The sequence below is a fragment of the Leptopilina boulardi genome, unplaced genomic scaffold (assembly GCF_019393585.1).
Source record: "Leptopilina boulardi isolate dan_hultmark-lab unplaced genomic scaffold, ZJU_Lbou_2.1 LbouV2_362, whole genome shotgun sequence".
NCBI classification, from domain to species: Eukaryota; Metazoa; Arthropoda; class Insecta; order Hymenoptera; family Figitidae; genus Leptopilina; species Leptopilina boulardi.
Genome location: NW_026137932.1, coordinates 1045662 through 1062925, shown reverse-complemented (window position 1 = coordinate 1062925; position 17264 = coordinate 1045662). Strand labels below are relative to the sequence as shown.

At 25.4% G+C, this 17264-nt stretch overlaps 3 protein-coding genes across 3 annotated transcripts; 2 read left to right on the top strand and 1 right to left on the bottom strand.

Annotated features, from left to right (window-relative positions):
• Nucleotides 1-425: 425 nt before the first annotated feature.
• Nucleotides 426-3176, top strand: LOC127286722 (speckle-type POZ protein-like). Its single transcript, XM_051313267.1, has 2 exons — nt 426-710; nt 1851-3176. Exon 2 carries the CDS (start codon nt 1857-1859, stop codon nt 2973-2975), a length of 1119 nt encoding a protein of 372 aa, XP_051169224.1. The 5' UTR covers nt 426-710; nt 1851-1856; the 3' UTR covers nt 2976-3176.
• Nucleotides 3177-5842: 2666 nt separating this feature from the next.
• On the top strand, nt 5843-8246 carry LOC127286723 (protein roadkill-like). The gene is made up of 2 exons (XM_051313268.1): nt 5843-6069; nt 6909-8246. Exon 2 carries the CDS (start codon nt 6936-6938, stop codon nt 8025-8027), a length of 1092 nt encoding a protein of 363 aa, XP_051169225.1. The 5' UTR covers nt 5843-6069; nt 6909-6935; the 3' UTR covers nt 8028-8246.
• A 7188-nt stretch (nt 8247-15434) lies between these two features.
• LOC127286758 (speckle-type POZ protein-like) lies at nt 15435-16939 on the bottom strand. Its single transcript, XM_051313337.1, has 3 exons — nt 16899-16939; nt 16150-16293; nt 15435-16074 (listed from the first exon to the last, which is right to left on the bottom strand). The coding sequence occupies exons 1-3, from the start codon at nt 16937-16939 to the stop codon at nt 15435-15437; spliced, it is 825 nt and encodes a 274-aa protein (XP_051169294.1).
• Between the last annotated feature and the right edge of the window lie 325 nt (nt 16940-17264).

Sequence of the window (17264 nt, the reverse complement as noted above, 5' to 3'; positions counted from 1 at the left end):
TCGGATGGATTGAATTTTCACGGTTATATCACTGAATTTGATTGGCTCTAACAGTATTCAATTTTTACAGTGGAAATGGAATATTTGTCGAAGCCAATAAAATTCAGTGATACAATCGTGAAAATCCAATCCAGCCGATTGCTTGACCAAAATACTGGAGGTATAAAAGCACCTTTACAATATTGGAATAAGATTGATTTCCATTGTCCCCACTCGCCATTTGTCATAATTCTCGTTAACTACCGCACACTGCTCTAGTGAAAATTTAGTAACTTTTAATTTTAACAATTAAGTTACTAAATTTTTACTAGAGCAGGGTGCGGTAGTTGACCAGAATTATGACAAATGGCGAGTGGGGACAATGGAAATCAACCTTTATTTCAAGAGTTTAGGACAATTTTCATTCGACTTTTTCATGTCATGTATTTTTTGTTTTTAGAGAAAAAAAAGATAAACTTAAACATAACCTTACCTGAAAATCTTTTGTTTTCGAAAAAAAAACTCAATATTTTCTTTTTTCCTATAATTCTGATTCGTATAGTCACAATTAAAAAACGACGATAATAGCGAAAGAAAAGAAATGTTTTTTGAAAACAAATAATATTTGTTGTTTAAAAAAAAAACCCCCATTTGGAAATGTTAAATATTCTAATGTGAAGAATAAAAATTTCATAGGATTAATACTATTTAATGTACAGAGAGAATCGGAAGTGAGTAAATGTTTATTTTTTATGTTATAGACTATTTTATTTTTTATTTATTTCGGTTCTGTATATAAAATTTATACTATTATATATCTATATATATCGTATATATATAAAAATAATAAGGTTATGTTTGTTAAAGTATTTTTTCGCGATCATTTGTCCAAATTGTCATTTCATAGAATTATTAAAATAAACCCCGTAAATTTTTATTTGTTTGTAACAAATACTCAACCGAAATATTTAAACATTAATTTTAAAATCAATAATCAAAAAATTATCATTATTATTATTATGTTAATTACCATTAACATAACCTCAAACTAAAAAGTAGTTTTTAACAGAACTAAAAATATATTTAAAATTTATTACACCCAAATAATACAGATCCAATTGTACAATTTTGGAAAAAAAATTATTTTTAGTTAAAATTTCTTGTTAAATAATAATTAATAAACATTTTGTATTGTTTCTTATAAAAGTTATAGTGAACAATTGTAATTTTTATGCAATTTTTATAAACGATTGCTCATTTTTCTCTTTAAAAGATTTTCTACAATTCTGTTTGTTGAATTTTATAAAAAAGATTTTGTTCAAAAGTTAATAAACAAATAAAATTTTTATTTTTTTTAAAAACAAACAAAAACACAAAATCAGAATTGTAGAGAATCTTTCAAAGAGAAAAATGAGCAATTATTTATAAAAATTGGATAAAAATTAGAATTGTTCACTAATAACTATTTTAAGAAAAAATACAAAATGTTTATTAATTATTATTTAACAACAAATTTTAACTAAAAATAATTTTTTTCCAAAATTGTACAATTGGATCTGTATTATTTGGGTGTAATAAATTTTAAATATATTTTTAATTCTGTCTAAAAACTACTTTTTAGTTTGAGGTTATGTTAATGGGTTGAACCTCCTTAAAAATTTTTTTTCTATAAAAAAAAATTCGATTAAAAAAAATTCTATTTTATGAAAATTTTGAATTTTGCTACATATAATAATAATAATTATTATTATTATTTTTATTATTATTGAATTAAATCTGACAAATCTAATATTAATAAATACTAAAAAAAAAGATGAAATAAAATTAATAATTAAATAGTTTTTATAAAAAAAAAAAAAAAAATGTTGCAGGCAAAAATGATGTCACAGGAAATGAATAATATTTCAATGTCTGAAAAAGTCGATGATGAACAATCATTTACAACAAAATTAAAAATTAATAATTTTAAACTCACATGGACAATTGAAAATTTTGAATTTATTTGTAAATATGTAAAAATTATTGAATCACCGAGATTTCCATCAAAAGATGTAAAAAATGTTCAATGGTTTTTACAATTGGAACCAACCGAATTAAAAGAAGACAGTAAAGAATTATTTAAAGTACGTTTAATTGTCACCGATGATTATCAAAGGCATGTTAATGTAAAAATAACATTTTTCAATTTAACCGAAGCAGTTGCAAAATTAGTAACACATTATTATAAACAAAATCTCACACGTTATTGGACAATAAAAGCATCTGATTTATATAATGCACTTGGCAAAAATATACCAAATTCCATACAAGTAACATGTGAACTTAATGTATTTGATTCAGGAATGTCAATTGTGGAAAATAAATTGTCATCTAATTTTTCAAATTCCAATAATTTGGTAAACAATATCAATACATTGTATAGAGATGAAGATTTTAAAGATGTTATATTTAGAATAGGTAGAAAAATTTTTACAGCACATAAAGCAATACTTGCATTTCGAAGTCCAACATTTAAATTAATGTTTAAAAATAGAAATAAAAGATTTGAAAAATTCTCTGCAATTATTAATATAACTGATGTTACGCCAATAATTTTTGAAAAATTACTTTGTTTTATTTACACTGACAGTGTTGAGAAATTAAATGAAAATCCCCTACAATTATATATTGCTGCTGAAAAATATCAGTTAAAAAAATTACAATCAATGTGCATTGATAGTTTAATTAAAAATCTAACAACAGAGACAATATTAATTACATTAAAATTTGCTAATTTAAAATCAATTTATAAATTGAAAAATAAATGTTTAGAACGTTTGAATACTGATTTAAATATAATTAAAAATACAAATGAATTTACAGAGTTGATTAAAGAATTTCCAAATTTAATACAATTAATTGATAAAATGCCAGATTTTGAAAAAAATAATAATTATGATGATGACGATTATGACAATAATTGTAGACAGAAGTTATGTTTAACATTTCGTGAATAAGATTAATAGAGCAGAGAAAATTTATAATTGAATTATTGTTTCAAAAATGTAATTTTTTTTTTTTACTTATTGTATTATATCAAAAGACTATAGAACGAATTATAGAATTATTCGTTTATATAATTATTGTTATTTAAAAATAGAGTTATTTTATGTTTAGTAATACAATAAGTTATGTAAGTTATAAATAAATTTATATATAAAAAATGTCGTTTTTGAAAATTTCTTTTTAAACCCAATAAGTTGATTTTATTTTTCGAAAATATTAAAATTTTTAAAAATCCATACGATTGATTGTTTAGAATCATAAAAAAAGTGTATAAAAAAATCTACAGTGAAAAATAATAAAAATTGCGATAGAAGTTTAAATTTTTAGTTTTTTAAAATTTCGAGTTTTATTTAAAAAATTATTAATGATTTGTTTTTCAATTTCCCACACATAGAGAAAAGATTTCTTTGATTTTAATAAACCAGTTTCTTTGATCTTAATAAACCAGTTTCTTTGACTTGTTTTCTTTAATTCAAAATAAAATTTTCTTTAAAACAAAAAGAGCTTCTTTCATTAAAAAAAAATTTTCTTTGAATGAAAGATATTTGATGCATTAAATCGAAAAAATTCTAACATTGATATAGGGTCAAAGAAACATTTATTTGAATTAAATAACAAATTTCTTTGCAAAACTAAGATAATTTTTTTTTTGAATCAAAGATAATTTGTTTGAATACAAATAAATTTTCTTTGAATCAAAGAAAAATTTGTCAAAGAAATTGATTTCTTTGAATCAAAGAAATCTTTTTTCTCGGTGCATATAGTATATTACAGTTTTAAATACTCAAATATTGTCGGGGAAAAAAAATTGACAATAGCCTTAAAACAGCCTTAATTTCGAAAAGTTGAAATTTCAGCGGTCCCTTCCCTTAATTTTTTTATAATTAAAAACCCTCTTGAATTTTTATTAGGGTCAGAGAAAAAAAATTTTTTGGAGGTTATGTTGGATACAATTAATTATTTTCAATGGCATGAAAAGGTCTATCCATTCAGAATTTTACGAGAATAATTACGGACAAATTAACATTACAGACCTAACGGACATCTGACCTTAAGGTGGTTCCACAACAGCTTGCTTAAGCTTTTGCTTTGCACTAGACTTCGTTAGTGCGCGCACAACTGTTTCCAGTTGCCGAAAATAAATAAATTACCAATTAATTGGTTTTTTTAATTAAATTTTATTAAGAGGCAGTTAAGAAGTCTTTAATAATTCTGGAAACTGTTGTGCGCGCACCTTTTTGAACAAAGCAAGTCAAATGCAAAGCAAAACCTTAAGCAAGTTATTGTGGAACCACCTTTACATTAAAAAAAAATTGATTTCAATTACAATTTGTACTATTTTAAAATTAGGGCACATAATAATAGAGTTAAATAAAAATTAAAAATTGTGAAAAATAAATTTTAGGTTATATACAAACATTTTGTTAATTTAAAGTTTCAAGGGAGCCTTTACAACTTCGGCAAAAAATTTTCTTCACTTTGCATTTTCCAAAATACAATTACCTGATTGGTTGTCCACAATGAATCAGATTTTGGACAACCAATCAGATAAGTGTATTTCGGAAAATGCAAAGTGAAGAAATTTTTTTGCCGAAGGTGTAAATGCTCCCTAAATGATTTTGAAGAAAGATTAAAGGCCTAAGCAGAATAGTTTCGCAAAAGACGTTCGCGAACGTGAAACGTGTGTTAGAAAAGGACATCGAATTAATACATATTCGTATTCTTTTCTATCTCATGCATCTCGTTCGCGAACGACTTTCGCGAAGCTATTGTGCGTTGGCCTTAGGGAGCGTTTACAAATTACGTAACGTTTTTTTTTATTTTGACCCCCCCCCCCCCCCGCCCCATGTAACACGTTATTGCATACATTAGCGCCATTTTTTCTGCTGTCCGTAACAAAGTGCTTGACCCCCCCTCCCCCAAAAAATGTTACGTAATTTTTGAACGCTCCCTTAATGGTGTTCCGCAATGACATGCAGTGGTTGTCTTTCAAAAATTGGCTCCTCGTAGGTGCATTTAATTTATAAAGAATTTTTCTTTCAACTCGGATAGAAATACGAAAAAATCGAAAAAAATACCAGTTATATGTTGTACTTTCATTTACGCACAAGAAATTGAAAATTCATTACGATAAACGATGTCAGGATGTAAAATGAGAAATTTTTTTGTAGCCGTCAGGTGCTGCCCCAGACGGTAAATTTCAGTACTACGCAAACTCAGGATAAAGGCACTCTCTCACCTTTTTGGCTGCCTGCAGGTTACCATGGCAACGCATGAGAGTGAGTGCGACAGAAAATTTAAAAATTTGAATATTCAAATTTTCTGTCGCACTCACTCTCATGCGTTGCCATGGTAACATGCAGGCAGACAGGCAGCCAAAAATGTGTGAGAGTGCCTTTACTGGTATTTTTTCCGATGTTGCCATTTTTCTGTCCGAATTGGGAGAATAATATTTTTGAAATTAAATGTAAGCAAAAAGCCATAAATAAAAGAAGAAGAAGAAATTAAATGTACCTCATTTTTAAAAGACAACGGTGGTTCGCAAGCGCAGTGACGTGATCAAGGCATTGATACCAATCGCGAACAAAAAGTTTGATTTATGTTCCTCTTATTCCTGTTTTCCAACTTTACAATTTTAAATGCAAATGTTTCTCGACGGCTTTTAATAATTTTAATTATTTAATATTTAGGTATAATTAAAAAATGTAGTGTTTTAAAATCATAAACCAAACTTTTTGTTCGCAATCAGTCACGCAACGCAAACATTTAGGAACCTATTGGAGAAAGGCCTTAAAAATTCTAATCAATAAAAAATAGATGAAAGATATTTGCGTGTCTCACTTTAAGTTTAGGTATAAAACAAAAGATAGAAGATATTTGTCTTTTTCTCTCTCTCATTCTAATGGAAAACTAGTTTCTCTTTCTCTACGGAAATCAATTGCATATAAATTTTCCACAATTTTGCATATGTAGAGAGCAAATGCTCGTATTTTTTTATAATTCCAGAAATATCGAATTAAGTGTTTTAGAATATTTTGCAAAATAGTAAGTATATATGTATGTTATATAAATAATAATTTATTTACGTTTATTTAAAAAACATAGATTTTATAAAAACTTTAAACCCTTTAAACGATAAAATTAGGTTATGTGCGATTCGCAAATAATTTTTTTTTTTCTAAAAAAAAGAGGCTTTTTATTTCCAATTTCTATCCCTACAAAAAAAAATCGAGAAAATAATTACAACTTTATAATCAATTAAATTGTGTAAGGGAAAAATTTATCTTCAAATTTAATTATAGGTTATGTTGAATAGACGCCCGTCTCAATATTATAAGTTTTCAATACATCGAAAATATTCAATAAAAACTTATTTTTATTTTACATAAACGATCAGATTTACTTTCCAGAGATGTGATTTTATTTTTAAAAAATCTAGTTTTAGAATTATAAATTTAAAAATTGCTTGTCTTTTATTATCAATATTTTGGCGTTCATTTTTTTTTTTTTTTTTTTCTAATAAAAATAATTTGAAGCAGATTTAAAAATAATAAAATTAGTATTAAAATAATAATTCAAATTAAAATCATAATTTTTTTGAGGTCTGATAAAAAAAATTGCAAGTTTGAAAAAATATTTAAAAAAAAAAAATTTTCCAAGAAAATAAAATTCTATTTTAATAATTTAAAATAAATTATAATAATTCTGTTTAAAAAAAAAATTCGTTTAGATAAGAAATTCTTTGAAATGATATATTTGGAAAAATTAAAAATTTGACTAAAAGTTAATGTTCTATTTAATAATAAAAAAAAAAATTACTTTTTAAATATTTAAATAAATATTTGAAAATTTAATAATAGAACTATTTTTTCATTTATTTTCAGACGAAAAATTAAATTTTTCATTAAACTATGACTTCAACTAATGCATTTGATAAAATCGACGACGAACTCAGTTATCATACAAATTTGAAATTCAATAATTATGTATTGAAATGGAGAATTGAAAATTTTGATCTTATTTGTCAATCTGTTGAAACAATAGAGTCGCCAAAATTTCCATCAAAACATTTAGAAAATGTTCAATGGTTTCTTAAAATAAAACCAACAGAAATAGAAGATGGAAATAAAAAGGAATTTGTTATTGTAACACACAATACCGATGGGCGTAATAGATTCATAAGTATGAAGATTTCATTTTGCGATTCATCAGAAAAAATATTTCAAAACTTTATTACCGGTGGTAATATAAAACGAGATCATAATTTAACGTGGTCTAAGAGTGGATCTGATTTATTTAAAACATTTAATAATTCTGTACCAAAAGTTATATTGGTTATTTGTAAATTAAGTGTTTTTAAATCAGCAACATCGATAATTGAAAAACAATTAATTGATTCATCAAAATTTCATAATTTATCGGAAAATATTGAAAATTTATATGAAAATAAAGATTTTATTGATGTTATTTTTAAAATTGGAAGACATAAATTTACTGCACATAAAGCAATTCTTGCACTTCGTAGTTCAATATTTGCTGGAATGTTTAAAAATAAAAAAAATGAGGAATTAACGTCAATTATTAAAATTATTGATGTAACGCCAGGAATTTTTGAGAAATTACTTCGTTTTATTTATACCGATAGAGTGGAAAATTTAAAGGAAAATTCATTTGAATTATTTACTGCCGCTAATAAATATAAATTAGAAAAATTAAAAACAATGTGCATTAATTGTTTAAATAAAAATATAAATTCAGAAACTATTTTATCAACTTTAAAATTTGCTGATTTGAATTCTATTTCAAAATTGAAGAACAAATGTTTAGAACGTTTGAATAATGATTTAAAATTTGTCAAGGACACAAAAGAATTTTTAGAATTAGTGCAAAAATTACCTGATTTAAATGATGAAATCAAAAAAAATTTAAGGGCAATTAATTCTGGAGAAAAGAAAAACGATGATGAATCCAATGATAAGTTAAATTTAACATTTCGTGTATGAGAAATTTGAAAAATTTCACACGAATCAAGTAATCATAAGATTAAAATTATTTTCTATTTATTATTTTGTGTTTCTTTTTTTTTCGTTTCTTTTTATTTTGTACATGATACATATATGTGAATTTTTTCAATTACTTTTCAATATATTAATATAATATTTCTTGTTTCTTATGTAAGTTATCGATAATAATTGATATTAATAAAGATTGTTAAAAAATTATTTGTTTCAGATTTTATTCTTCTCAAAATTTTATTATATTTTAAAAAATAAATACACGGAAAAAATTAATTCAGTATATTTTACAAAACTGTGACGGAGTAGCGGATACAGCTCTTTACGAAACTAAATTTTGTAAAATGTGATGGATATTTTCGGATAAACTACAGAAATTTCGTTGTTTATACTGAATATTTCTGGAGTTTATTCTGAATATTTCGTGACATTTTACAATACTCAGTTTCGTAAAGAGCTGTATCCGCTACTCCGTGATAGTTCTGTAAAATCTACTGAATTTATTTTTTCCGTGTAGAAAAAATTTTAAGTTTTCATAAATTTTATTTTTGCTTCCTCGTGGAGGAAGGTTTGTAGTCCTTTCGTTTATAAAAATTTTCAAAGTGGTGGAAACAAATTTTTTTCTATATGGAAACATGTTATATGAGATCCTGATCAATTGTCCGGATGTATGTATGTGTGTGTGTGGATCCCTTTTTTGTTTAGACGATAACTTTAACAAATTTTAATGGATTTAGATAAAATTTGGTAGGCTCATTTATCATATAAATATCTCAAATCTGACCAAAAGATTTTAAAAAATACCTAAAAAAAAAATTTTATCGTCTTTTTTCCAAAATTTTTTTTTTAATCGAAAAAATTTTTAAATAGTAAAATTTATGGTTGAATATAATAAAATCGTATTCCTTACGTCAAGACAAATCTATTGGTACATATAGAGTATAATTTCAATTTAAATTTAAAGAATAAATGAAAGTTAAAAAATCAAAAATTCACATTTTGGCAATAAAATTTTATGATTTTTTAAATTGAAATTTATATATGAAATAATTGTATTCCTTGCATAAAAACGAATCGATTGGTATATATAAAGTATACATTTGAGGTAAATTTAATAAATTAATGAAAGTTAAAAAAAAAATTCCCATTTTAGCTGAAAAATGTTGTATTTATTTAAATTCAAGTTTAAATATAAAAATAATTGTGTTCCTTGCATTGAAACGAATCCATTGTTATACAGGGTGATTTTTATGTTCCGGACCCCCAAAATATCTTGAAAGGAAATAGTTTTTGAGAAAAATGTTGTATACAAAAGTTGTCAGGTTGAAAAAAATCTATTAAATTGAATAATTAAAAAACGGGCCCAGGGCCTTATGTGGGCCCTACAGACAAAAAAGTAAATTTTTTAAATGGAACCAAGTATTTTCAAACTCAGATTCTTGTAGCCAGTGATTTCCTCTTTTCAGACATGTGGTAACTTGTGGGCCCAAAGTTAAATTTGGGCCCAAAATTCGATTTTTTGTGGTTTTAAAGGTGATTTTAGTGTAACTTAGTTCCAAGGGGTTTTCGGGGTCCCTGATTAGGAATATGAAGTCAGTTTTTAAAAATTTTCAATAACGGACCCAAAATGACTAATTAAAAATGAAAAAAATTAAGGAAAATTATGAAACTTCATATTTTAGACTTATTTAGCCTTCTAATTGTTAATTAAATGTTACTTTTATTGCTTTTAAATTAGTATCATAAACCTTGGGGTAAAAAATTAGATTTTTACAAATTTTAAATTTATGGGCTTATAAGGCCCAAAATTCGTTTTTTTGTGGTTTTAAAGGTGATTTTAGTGTGAATTAGTTCTAAGGGGTTTTTGGGGTCCCTGATTACGAATCTGAAATCAGTTTTTAAAAATTTTTAATAACGGACCCAGAATGACTGATTAAATATGAAAAAAATGAAGGAAAATAATGAAACTTCTTATTTTAGACTTATTTAGCCTTCTAATTGTTAATTCAATTTTACTTTTATTGCTTTTAATTTAGTATCATAAACCTTGGGGTACAAAATTAGATTTTTACCAATTTTAATATTTAGGGGCTTATAAGGCCCAAAATTAGATTTTCAGTAGTTTTAAAAGTTATTTTGTGTGACTTATTTCCAAGGGGTCTTTTTAGTCCCTGATTAAAAATCGGACATCAGTTTTTAAAAAATCAAAAAAGTGGACCCAAAAAGACTGATTAAAAATGAAAAACACTGAAAATTTTTTTTTTAATTTTCTCTATGTAATTTGCAACAATGTCCAAAAAATTTTGGCATTTTATTTAATACTTTCCATACAATAAAAGTTTTAAAACGTGTCTTTTTTCAATTCTAAAGCAGAAAGTTTCCTTAAACTAAAATGACTCTTAAAACCACAGAAGATCCAATTTTGGAACCCATAAGCCCCCAAAATTTAAATTTGAAAAATAAACCAATCTTCCTTTTTGCCCCCAAAGGATAGTAAATTTAGAGCTGTGTAAAAGTAACATTAAGTTAACAAGTAAAATGCTAAATAGGTCTAAAATAATAAATTTCATAATTTTCCTTAATTTTTTTTATTTTTAATAAGTCATTTTGGGTCTGCTATTTTGAATTTTTAAAAACTATTTTAGATTCGTAATCAAGAAGCTCGAAAACCCATCGGAACTAAGTTACACTAAAATGAATTTAAAACGTAATCAGGGAACCCAAAAACCCCTTAGAACTAATTTACACTAAAATCCCCTTTAAAACCACAAAAAATCAAATTTTGTTGATTAAAAATGAGTTTTACAACAACTAAAAACAGAATTTTCATCCTTATAAGCCCCTAAACATTAATATTAGTAAGAATCTATAAATTTTTTTTCCCTTAAAGTTTATGATACTAAATTAAAAACTATAAAAGTAACATTGAATTAACAATTAGAAGGCTAAATAAGTCTAAAATAAAAAGTTTTATAATTTTCCTTAATTTTATTAATTTCTATGTCATTTTTGGTCCGCTGTTTTGAATTTTTAAAAATCCATGTCAGATTCATAATTTGGGACCCCGAAAACACTTCGAAACTAAGTCACACTAAAATTATTTTTAAAACCAAAGAAAATCTAATTTTGGGCCTTATAAGACCGTAAATATTAAAATTGGTAAAAATCTAATTTTTTACCCCAAGGTTTATGATACTAAATTAAAAGCAATAAAAGTAAAATTGAATTAACAATTAGAAGGCTAAATAAGTCTAAAATGAGAAATTTCATTATTTTCCTTCATTTTTTTCATATTTAATCAGTCATTCTGGGTCCATTATTAAAAATTTTTTAAAACTGATTTCAGATTCGTAATAAGGGACCCCAAAAACCCCTTAGAACTAATTCACACTAAAATCACCTTTAAAATCACAAAAAAACGAATTTTGGGCCTTATAAGCCCATAAATTTAAAATTTGTATAAAAATCTAATTTTTTACCCCAAGGTTTATGATACTAATTTAAAAGCAATAAAAGTAACATTTAATTAACAATTAGAAGGCTAAATAAGTCTAAAATATGGAGTTTCATAATTTCCCTTAATTTTTTTCATTTTTAATTAGTCATTTTGGGTCCGCTATTGAAAATTTTTAAAAACTGATTTCAGATTCGTAATCAGGGACCACGAAAACCCCTTGGAAACTAAGTCACACTAAAATCACTTTTAAAACCAAAGAAAATCTAATTTTGGGCCTTATAAGCCCCTAAATATTAAAATTTGAAAAAATCTATTGTTTATTTTACCCCTAGTTTTATGATACTAAATTAACAGCAATAAAAGTAACATTGAATTAACAATTAGAAGGCTAAATAAGTCTAAAATAAGAAGTTTCATTATTTTCCTTCATTTTTTTCATATTTAATCAGTCATTCTGGGTCCGTTATTAAAAATTTTTAAAAACTGATTTCAGATTCGTAATCAGGGACCCCAAAAACCCCTCAGAACTAATTCACACTAAAATCACCTTTAAAATCACAAAAAAACGAATTTTGGGCCTTATAAGCCCATAAATTTAAAATTTGTAAAAATCTAATTTTTTACCCCAAGGTTTATGATACTAATTTAAAAGCAATAAAAGTAACATTTAATTAACAATTAGAAGGCTAAATAAGTCTAAAATATGAAGTTTCATAATTTTCCTTAATTTTTTTCATTTTTAATTAGTCATTTTGGGTCCGTTATTGAAAATTTTTAAAAACTGATTTCAGATTCGTAATCAGGGACCCCAAAAACCCCTTAGAACTAATTCACACTAAAATCACCTTTAAAATCACAAAAAAACGAATTTTGGGCCTTATAAGCCCATAAATTTAAAATTTGTAAAAATCTAATTTTTTACCCCAAGGTATATAATACTAATTTAAAAGCAATAAAAGTAACATTTAATTAACAATTAGAAGGCTAAATAAGTCTAAAATAAGAAGTTTCATTATTTTCCTTTATTTTTTCATATTTAATCAGTCATTCTGGGTCCGTTATTAAAAATTTTTAAAAACTGATTTCAGATTCGTAATCAGGGACCCCAAAAACCCCTTAGAACTAATTCACACTAAAATCACCTTTAAAACCACAAAAAATCGAATTTTGGGCCCAAATTTAACTTTGGGCCCACAAGTTACCACATGTCTCAAAAGAGAAAATCACTGGCTACAAGAATCTGAGTTTGAAAATACTTGGTTCCATTTAAAAAATTTACTTTTTTGTCTGTAGGGCCCACATAAGGCCCTGGGCCCGTTTTTTAATTATTCAGTTTAATAGATTTTTTTCAACCTGACAACTTTTGTATACAACATTTTTCTCAAAAACTATTTCCTTTCAAGATATTTTGGGGGTCCGGAACATAAAAATCACCCTGTATATAAAGTATACATTTGATTTAATTTTAAAGAATAATGAATGTTAAGAAATCAAAAAAATTCACATGTTAGCTAAAATAATTTATGTTTAATTGAATTCTAGTTTATATATAAAATAATTGTATTCCTTGCATCGAAATGAATTGATTGATATATATATATATATATAAAGAATAAATTTTATTTATTTATTTTTTTAATCGTTAATTATTCCATTAATTCTTTAAATTCATCTCAAATGTTTATATTATTATATTATTTATGTATATTTATTTCAATGTTAATGCTTTCTCCACGAGGAAGCAAATTTTTTTGCTGATCGTAAAGAGGAAGCAAAATGTTCATGTAATGAACATCTGAATTTACAACTTGTTTTAAGATGTTTCACTTTCGTCAAAAAGGGGTGGAATTTATTTTTCTTCCTTCAATTTGTAATTAAAAGATAAAACATATTGGAAAATGAGGAGTAGGGTCAACTGGGGTAAATCCGAACGCTTTTAGTAAGTTTCAACAATAACATAAGTTTTTTCTTGAAAAAAAAAATACTTCCGGTATTCTGGTGCATGAAGTTGTTACTTTACTTCCATAGAACAATTTTATGGGGTAGAAAAAATTTTTGATAAATTACAATCGCAGGAAACTTAGCGTTCGTATTTACCTCGATACTTTGCAACTTTCCTAAAATATGGGGGTAAATACGAACGCCACTGTATTTCAGAAAAATCTTAGGGAAAATAAATTTAAAGTATTGCAATTGTTAAACTTATATAAAAACTCAAAAAAAAATACGATAATAAACCTATTATGTAATAATGCATCATATATAAATACAAAAATCAAACAGGTTAAAAATTAAAATGCATTACACAATTAAAACCTTCAATAACTTTATCAAATCATAACGGATTTTTGCAAAACTTGCTACAGAAAGTATTTTGGAGTGATTGAATGTAAATACAAAAATAAAAGTCAAATTTTTTAAATTCAAAATGGCGGACTTTCCTAAAACTTATTTTTAAAAATGATCAAATTTGCTAACCCTGAAACCCCCCGAGTAACAATTTTCGAGCGAATCCAATGAATTTTTTAATTCTCGTCCGCCATTTTGAATTTTGAAAAACTGACTTCAAATTGGTAATTAGCGACCCCAAAAACCGTAGAATACCAAATTTTATTAAGATCCTGTAAAACTTTTTTCAACAAACCATTTGGCAAAAAAAGTGGAACACTCCTTCGAGAGAACAGAGATTAAGTTTCTGCTTATTAATTACTAACGAGGATACGTATAGAAAGAAAAACTTTTTTCTATGTACTTTTATAATGTTAAAATAATAGTGTAATGAAATAAAAACAATTTTGTGTGGCTTTGATGTAAAAAAAATTATTAAAAATACCGTTCGGATTTACCCCAGTTTTCCAATTTTTTTGGGTAAATACGAACGGTCTGATATTATTAATAAAATTTTACAGAAGGCAAAAATCAAAAATAGTTTCTGTTCTAGTATTCATAACAAACAATTATAAATAATAAAATGAATTTTTAGCTTCTTTTTCTTCAAATACGAGACAAAATACTGAAAGAGTGTCATCTTTGATTTTCAATCTTTTTTGCAATACTTGTTATCTTTGTTTATGCTGTTGCTAATTAACAAACAAAAAATGGGATAATACTTAGAATCTCTTCAAGAGGATCTGAGGTAAAAATTCTCATATCGAACTTATTTTTAAAAATTTTAATTAAGCTGAAATAATTAGCGTTCGGATTTACCCCCCGTTCGGATTTACCCCGACTGACCCTAATAATTTATTTTATTTAGTGGTTTTAATATAATATACTCACGTATATATATTTTAGGGCAGTTTTGAAAGGGTCGAAAGGAGTAGAAAAAATAAAAAAAAAATTTATTTGCTCTTTTTTTGGCAAAAACTACATTTCTGAAAAAAAATCAATAATTATATTTGAAAGTTTAGAAAATTCTCTACACAAAAAAAATGTTTGGTAATAAAATTTACAATTCCATTGATCCAAGTAAAATTTATTGCCATTTGAAAATTATGCCGTAAAAAAATTGAGTCTCATATAATAATAGAATTTTAAAACATAAATTATTATTAAAACAATTAAATTACAAAATAATTGAATTTGTTTATTGTTGTAACGTTATTACATACTTTAGATTCCGCATACATGAAAATGAAGTAATTATCAATAATGTAAATAATTAGACATTTTTTTTTTAAAGTTGTACAAATTTACCAGAAATTATTATACAATCTTTCTTCATTTGTTAACATTATTTGCAACACAAAAAAAAATGAAAAATATAAATAGTTCTCGATTTAGAATGAAAACAATTTAAAAAAATAAACTAAGCTTTTACAATCTGCTTTCTTTTGATTAAAGAATATAACGTTTTTCAAAGTACCTTCTTTTGTTTATAATTTTTAAAAAATTACATAAACGATGACAATTTAGTATAATTAAATTTTTAAAAGTTTTTATTCTTCTGCACGTATTGTATGAGTCCAATTCTCATAACAGTTCTTATTTTCTTCTTCATCGTCATTTTCATCAGATACTTTTTCCACTTTCACAAGTTCAATGCATAAATGTGGACGTTCTTGTACTAATTGTTTAAACTCTATTGTATTCATTATTTCACATTCTTTGTTTAAAAAATTCAAACATTTATTCTTTAATTTGGAAATTGAATACAAATCCGCAACATCAAGAGTATTTACAACTGTTTCTGAGGATAAATTATCCTGTAAACTTTTGATGCACATAATCTTTAGTTTTTCTAGTTGATATTTGTCGGCAACGTAATACAATTCTAATGCCGATTCGTCTAAATTGTCAACTTGATCACAGTAAATAAATTGAAGCATTTTCTGAAATACTTCTGGTTTTATATCATTTATTTCAACTTCAGACGTTAGTTGTTCATTCATTTTATTATTAAACATCGCAGCAAACACAGGACTTTGATTAGCGAGTATCGCTTTGTGGGCAGTTAATTCCTGCTTTTCTATTTTAAACGTGACATCTTTGAAATTTTCATCGTCTAGCAAACTTGCGATGTTTTCCACTAGGTCATTACATTTCAGGGAATCAGACAATGGATTTTTTATTTTTGTTCTGTCCAAATCAAAAACAGTAATACAGCAAACAATTGTAATAGTATGAGGGAAAATATTTTTATATATATTATACAGTTTAGAACCAGTTCCACATTCCCAAAAGAGGTTAGAACTACTTTCCAACAGCTGTAATGTATTAACAGATTCCAATTCTCTACTATCCCAAAGAAGTTTAATACTAGCATTAATATAACTTGCTCGAAGACTACAGACATTTCTTAAATAAATAGTACATTTTTTATTATTTCCTTCTCTTAATTCTGTAGGTACAATTACACACTGAGAAAACTGTTTGGTATCATGTATCAAAGTTTGGTTGTCCCTACCAAATTTTTTATTTGATATATGTGCAACTAACCCGTTTGGTTGGGAGTACTAAATTTTTTTGTCCAACCGTTAAATTTCGCTCAATTGAATTATTTAGTAGGTGTAACCAAATAATTTAGTCTACGTAATAAATACATTTATTAGAATGAAAAAAATGTTCTGTTGACGTAAATAAAATTTAGTTATTTCAACTTACTCTTTTCGTTGATTAAAAAAATTTTTTTTGTAGAAATAACTAAATAATTTATTTTATATAAAATAGTTTATTTGGTAATTTTTACGATTTTGTATAAAAAATAAGGTATTTTAATTCAAGAGAGATGAGATTAATAATATAACTTTATTAAATTAATTATGCTTAGACATTACAAAAATAATTTATCTTCCCGTAAGTACACACTACGCGCGTTTCATGAAATATCTCAAAATGATATCGCATAAAATTGAGGAGCAAGTTTTCAAAAGTTGATACAGAATGCCACGAGGCATTCTAACCCCCATTCTCTTAGCAAACGTTTTGTCACTTCGTCAGCCATTCTTTCGAAATAAAAGAAACACTTTCAGTACACTTTTAAAAAATAAATATTTATAAAACTTTAATGACACTGCTACGATAATAGACCAGCCGAACAATAAAAACACATGACATAAATGATCGGATAAGCATAACGCGGAAGAGGTCCACGACTAGTGTTTTAAAATTCTCAGTAAAATTGAAACCTGAGAAGGTAAGAAAGAAAATTGCGGTAAATTACCGAAAAAAAGAGAATTTATGAGAATATATGAGAATATTCATTTAAGTGATTGATAATTGCCTTTTTTAAATTTAAATATGTATTTTTATAGTATGTAAGTTATAAA

Coding starts and splice junctions, on each gene's coding strand:
- LOC127286758 (XM_051313337.1), bottom strand. CDS start 16,939: ATGGCTGACGAAGTGACAAAACGTTTGCTAAGAGAATGGGG. Junction 16,294..16,898: donor CGTTTGCTAAGAGAATGGGG/GTTAGAATGCCT, acceptor TATTTATTTAAG/AAATGTCTGTAGTCTTCGAG. Junction 16,075..16,149: donor TGTGGAACTGGTTCTAAACT/GTATAATATATA, acceptor TGATTTGGACAG/AACAAAAATAAAAAATCCAT.
- LOC127286723 (XM_051313268.1), top strand. CDS start 6,936: ATGACTTCAACTAATGCATTTGATAAAATCGACGACGAACTCAGTTAT.
- LOC127286722 (XM_051313267.1), top strand. CDS start 1,857: ATGATGTCACAGGAAATGAATAATATTTCAATGTCTGAAAAAGTCGAT.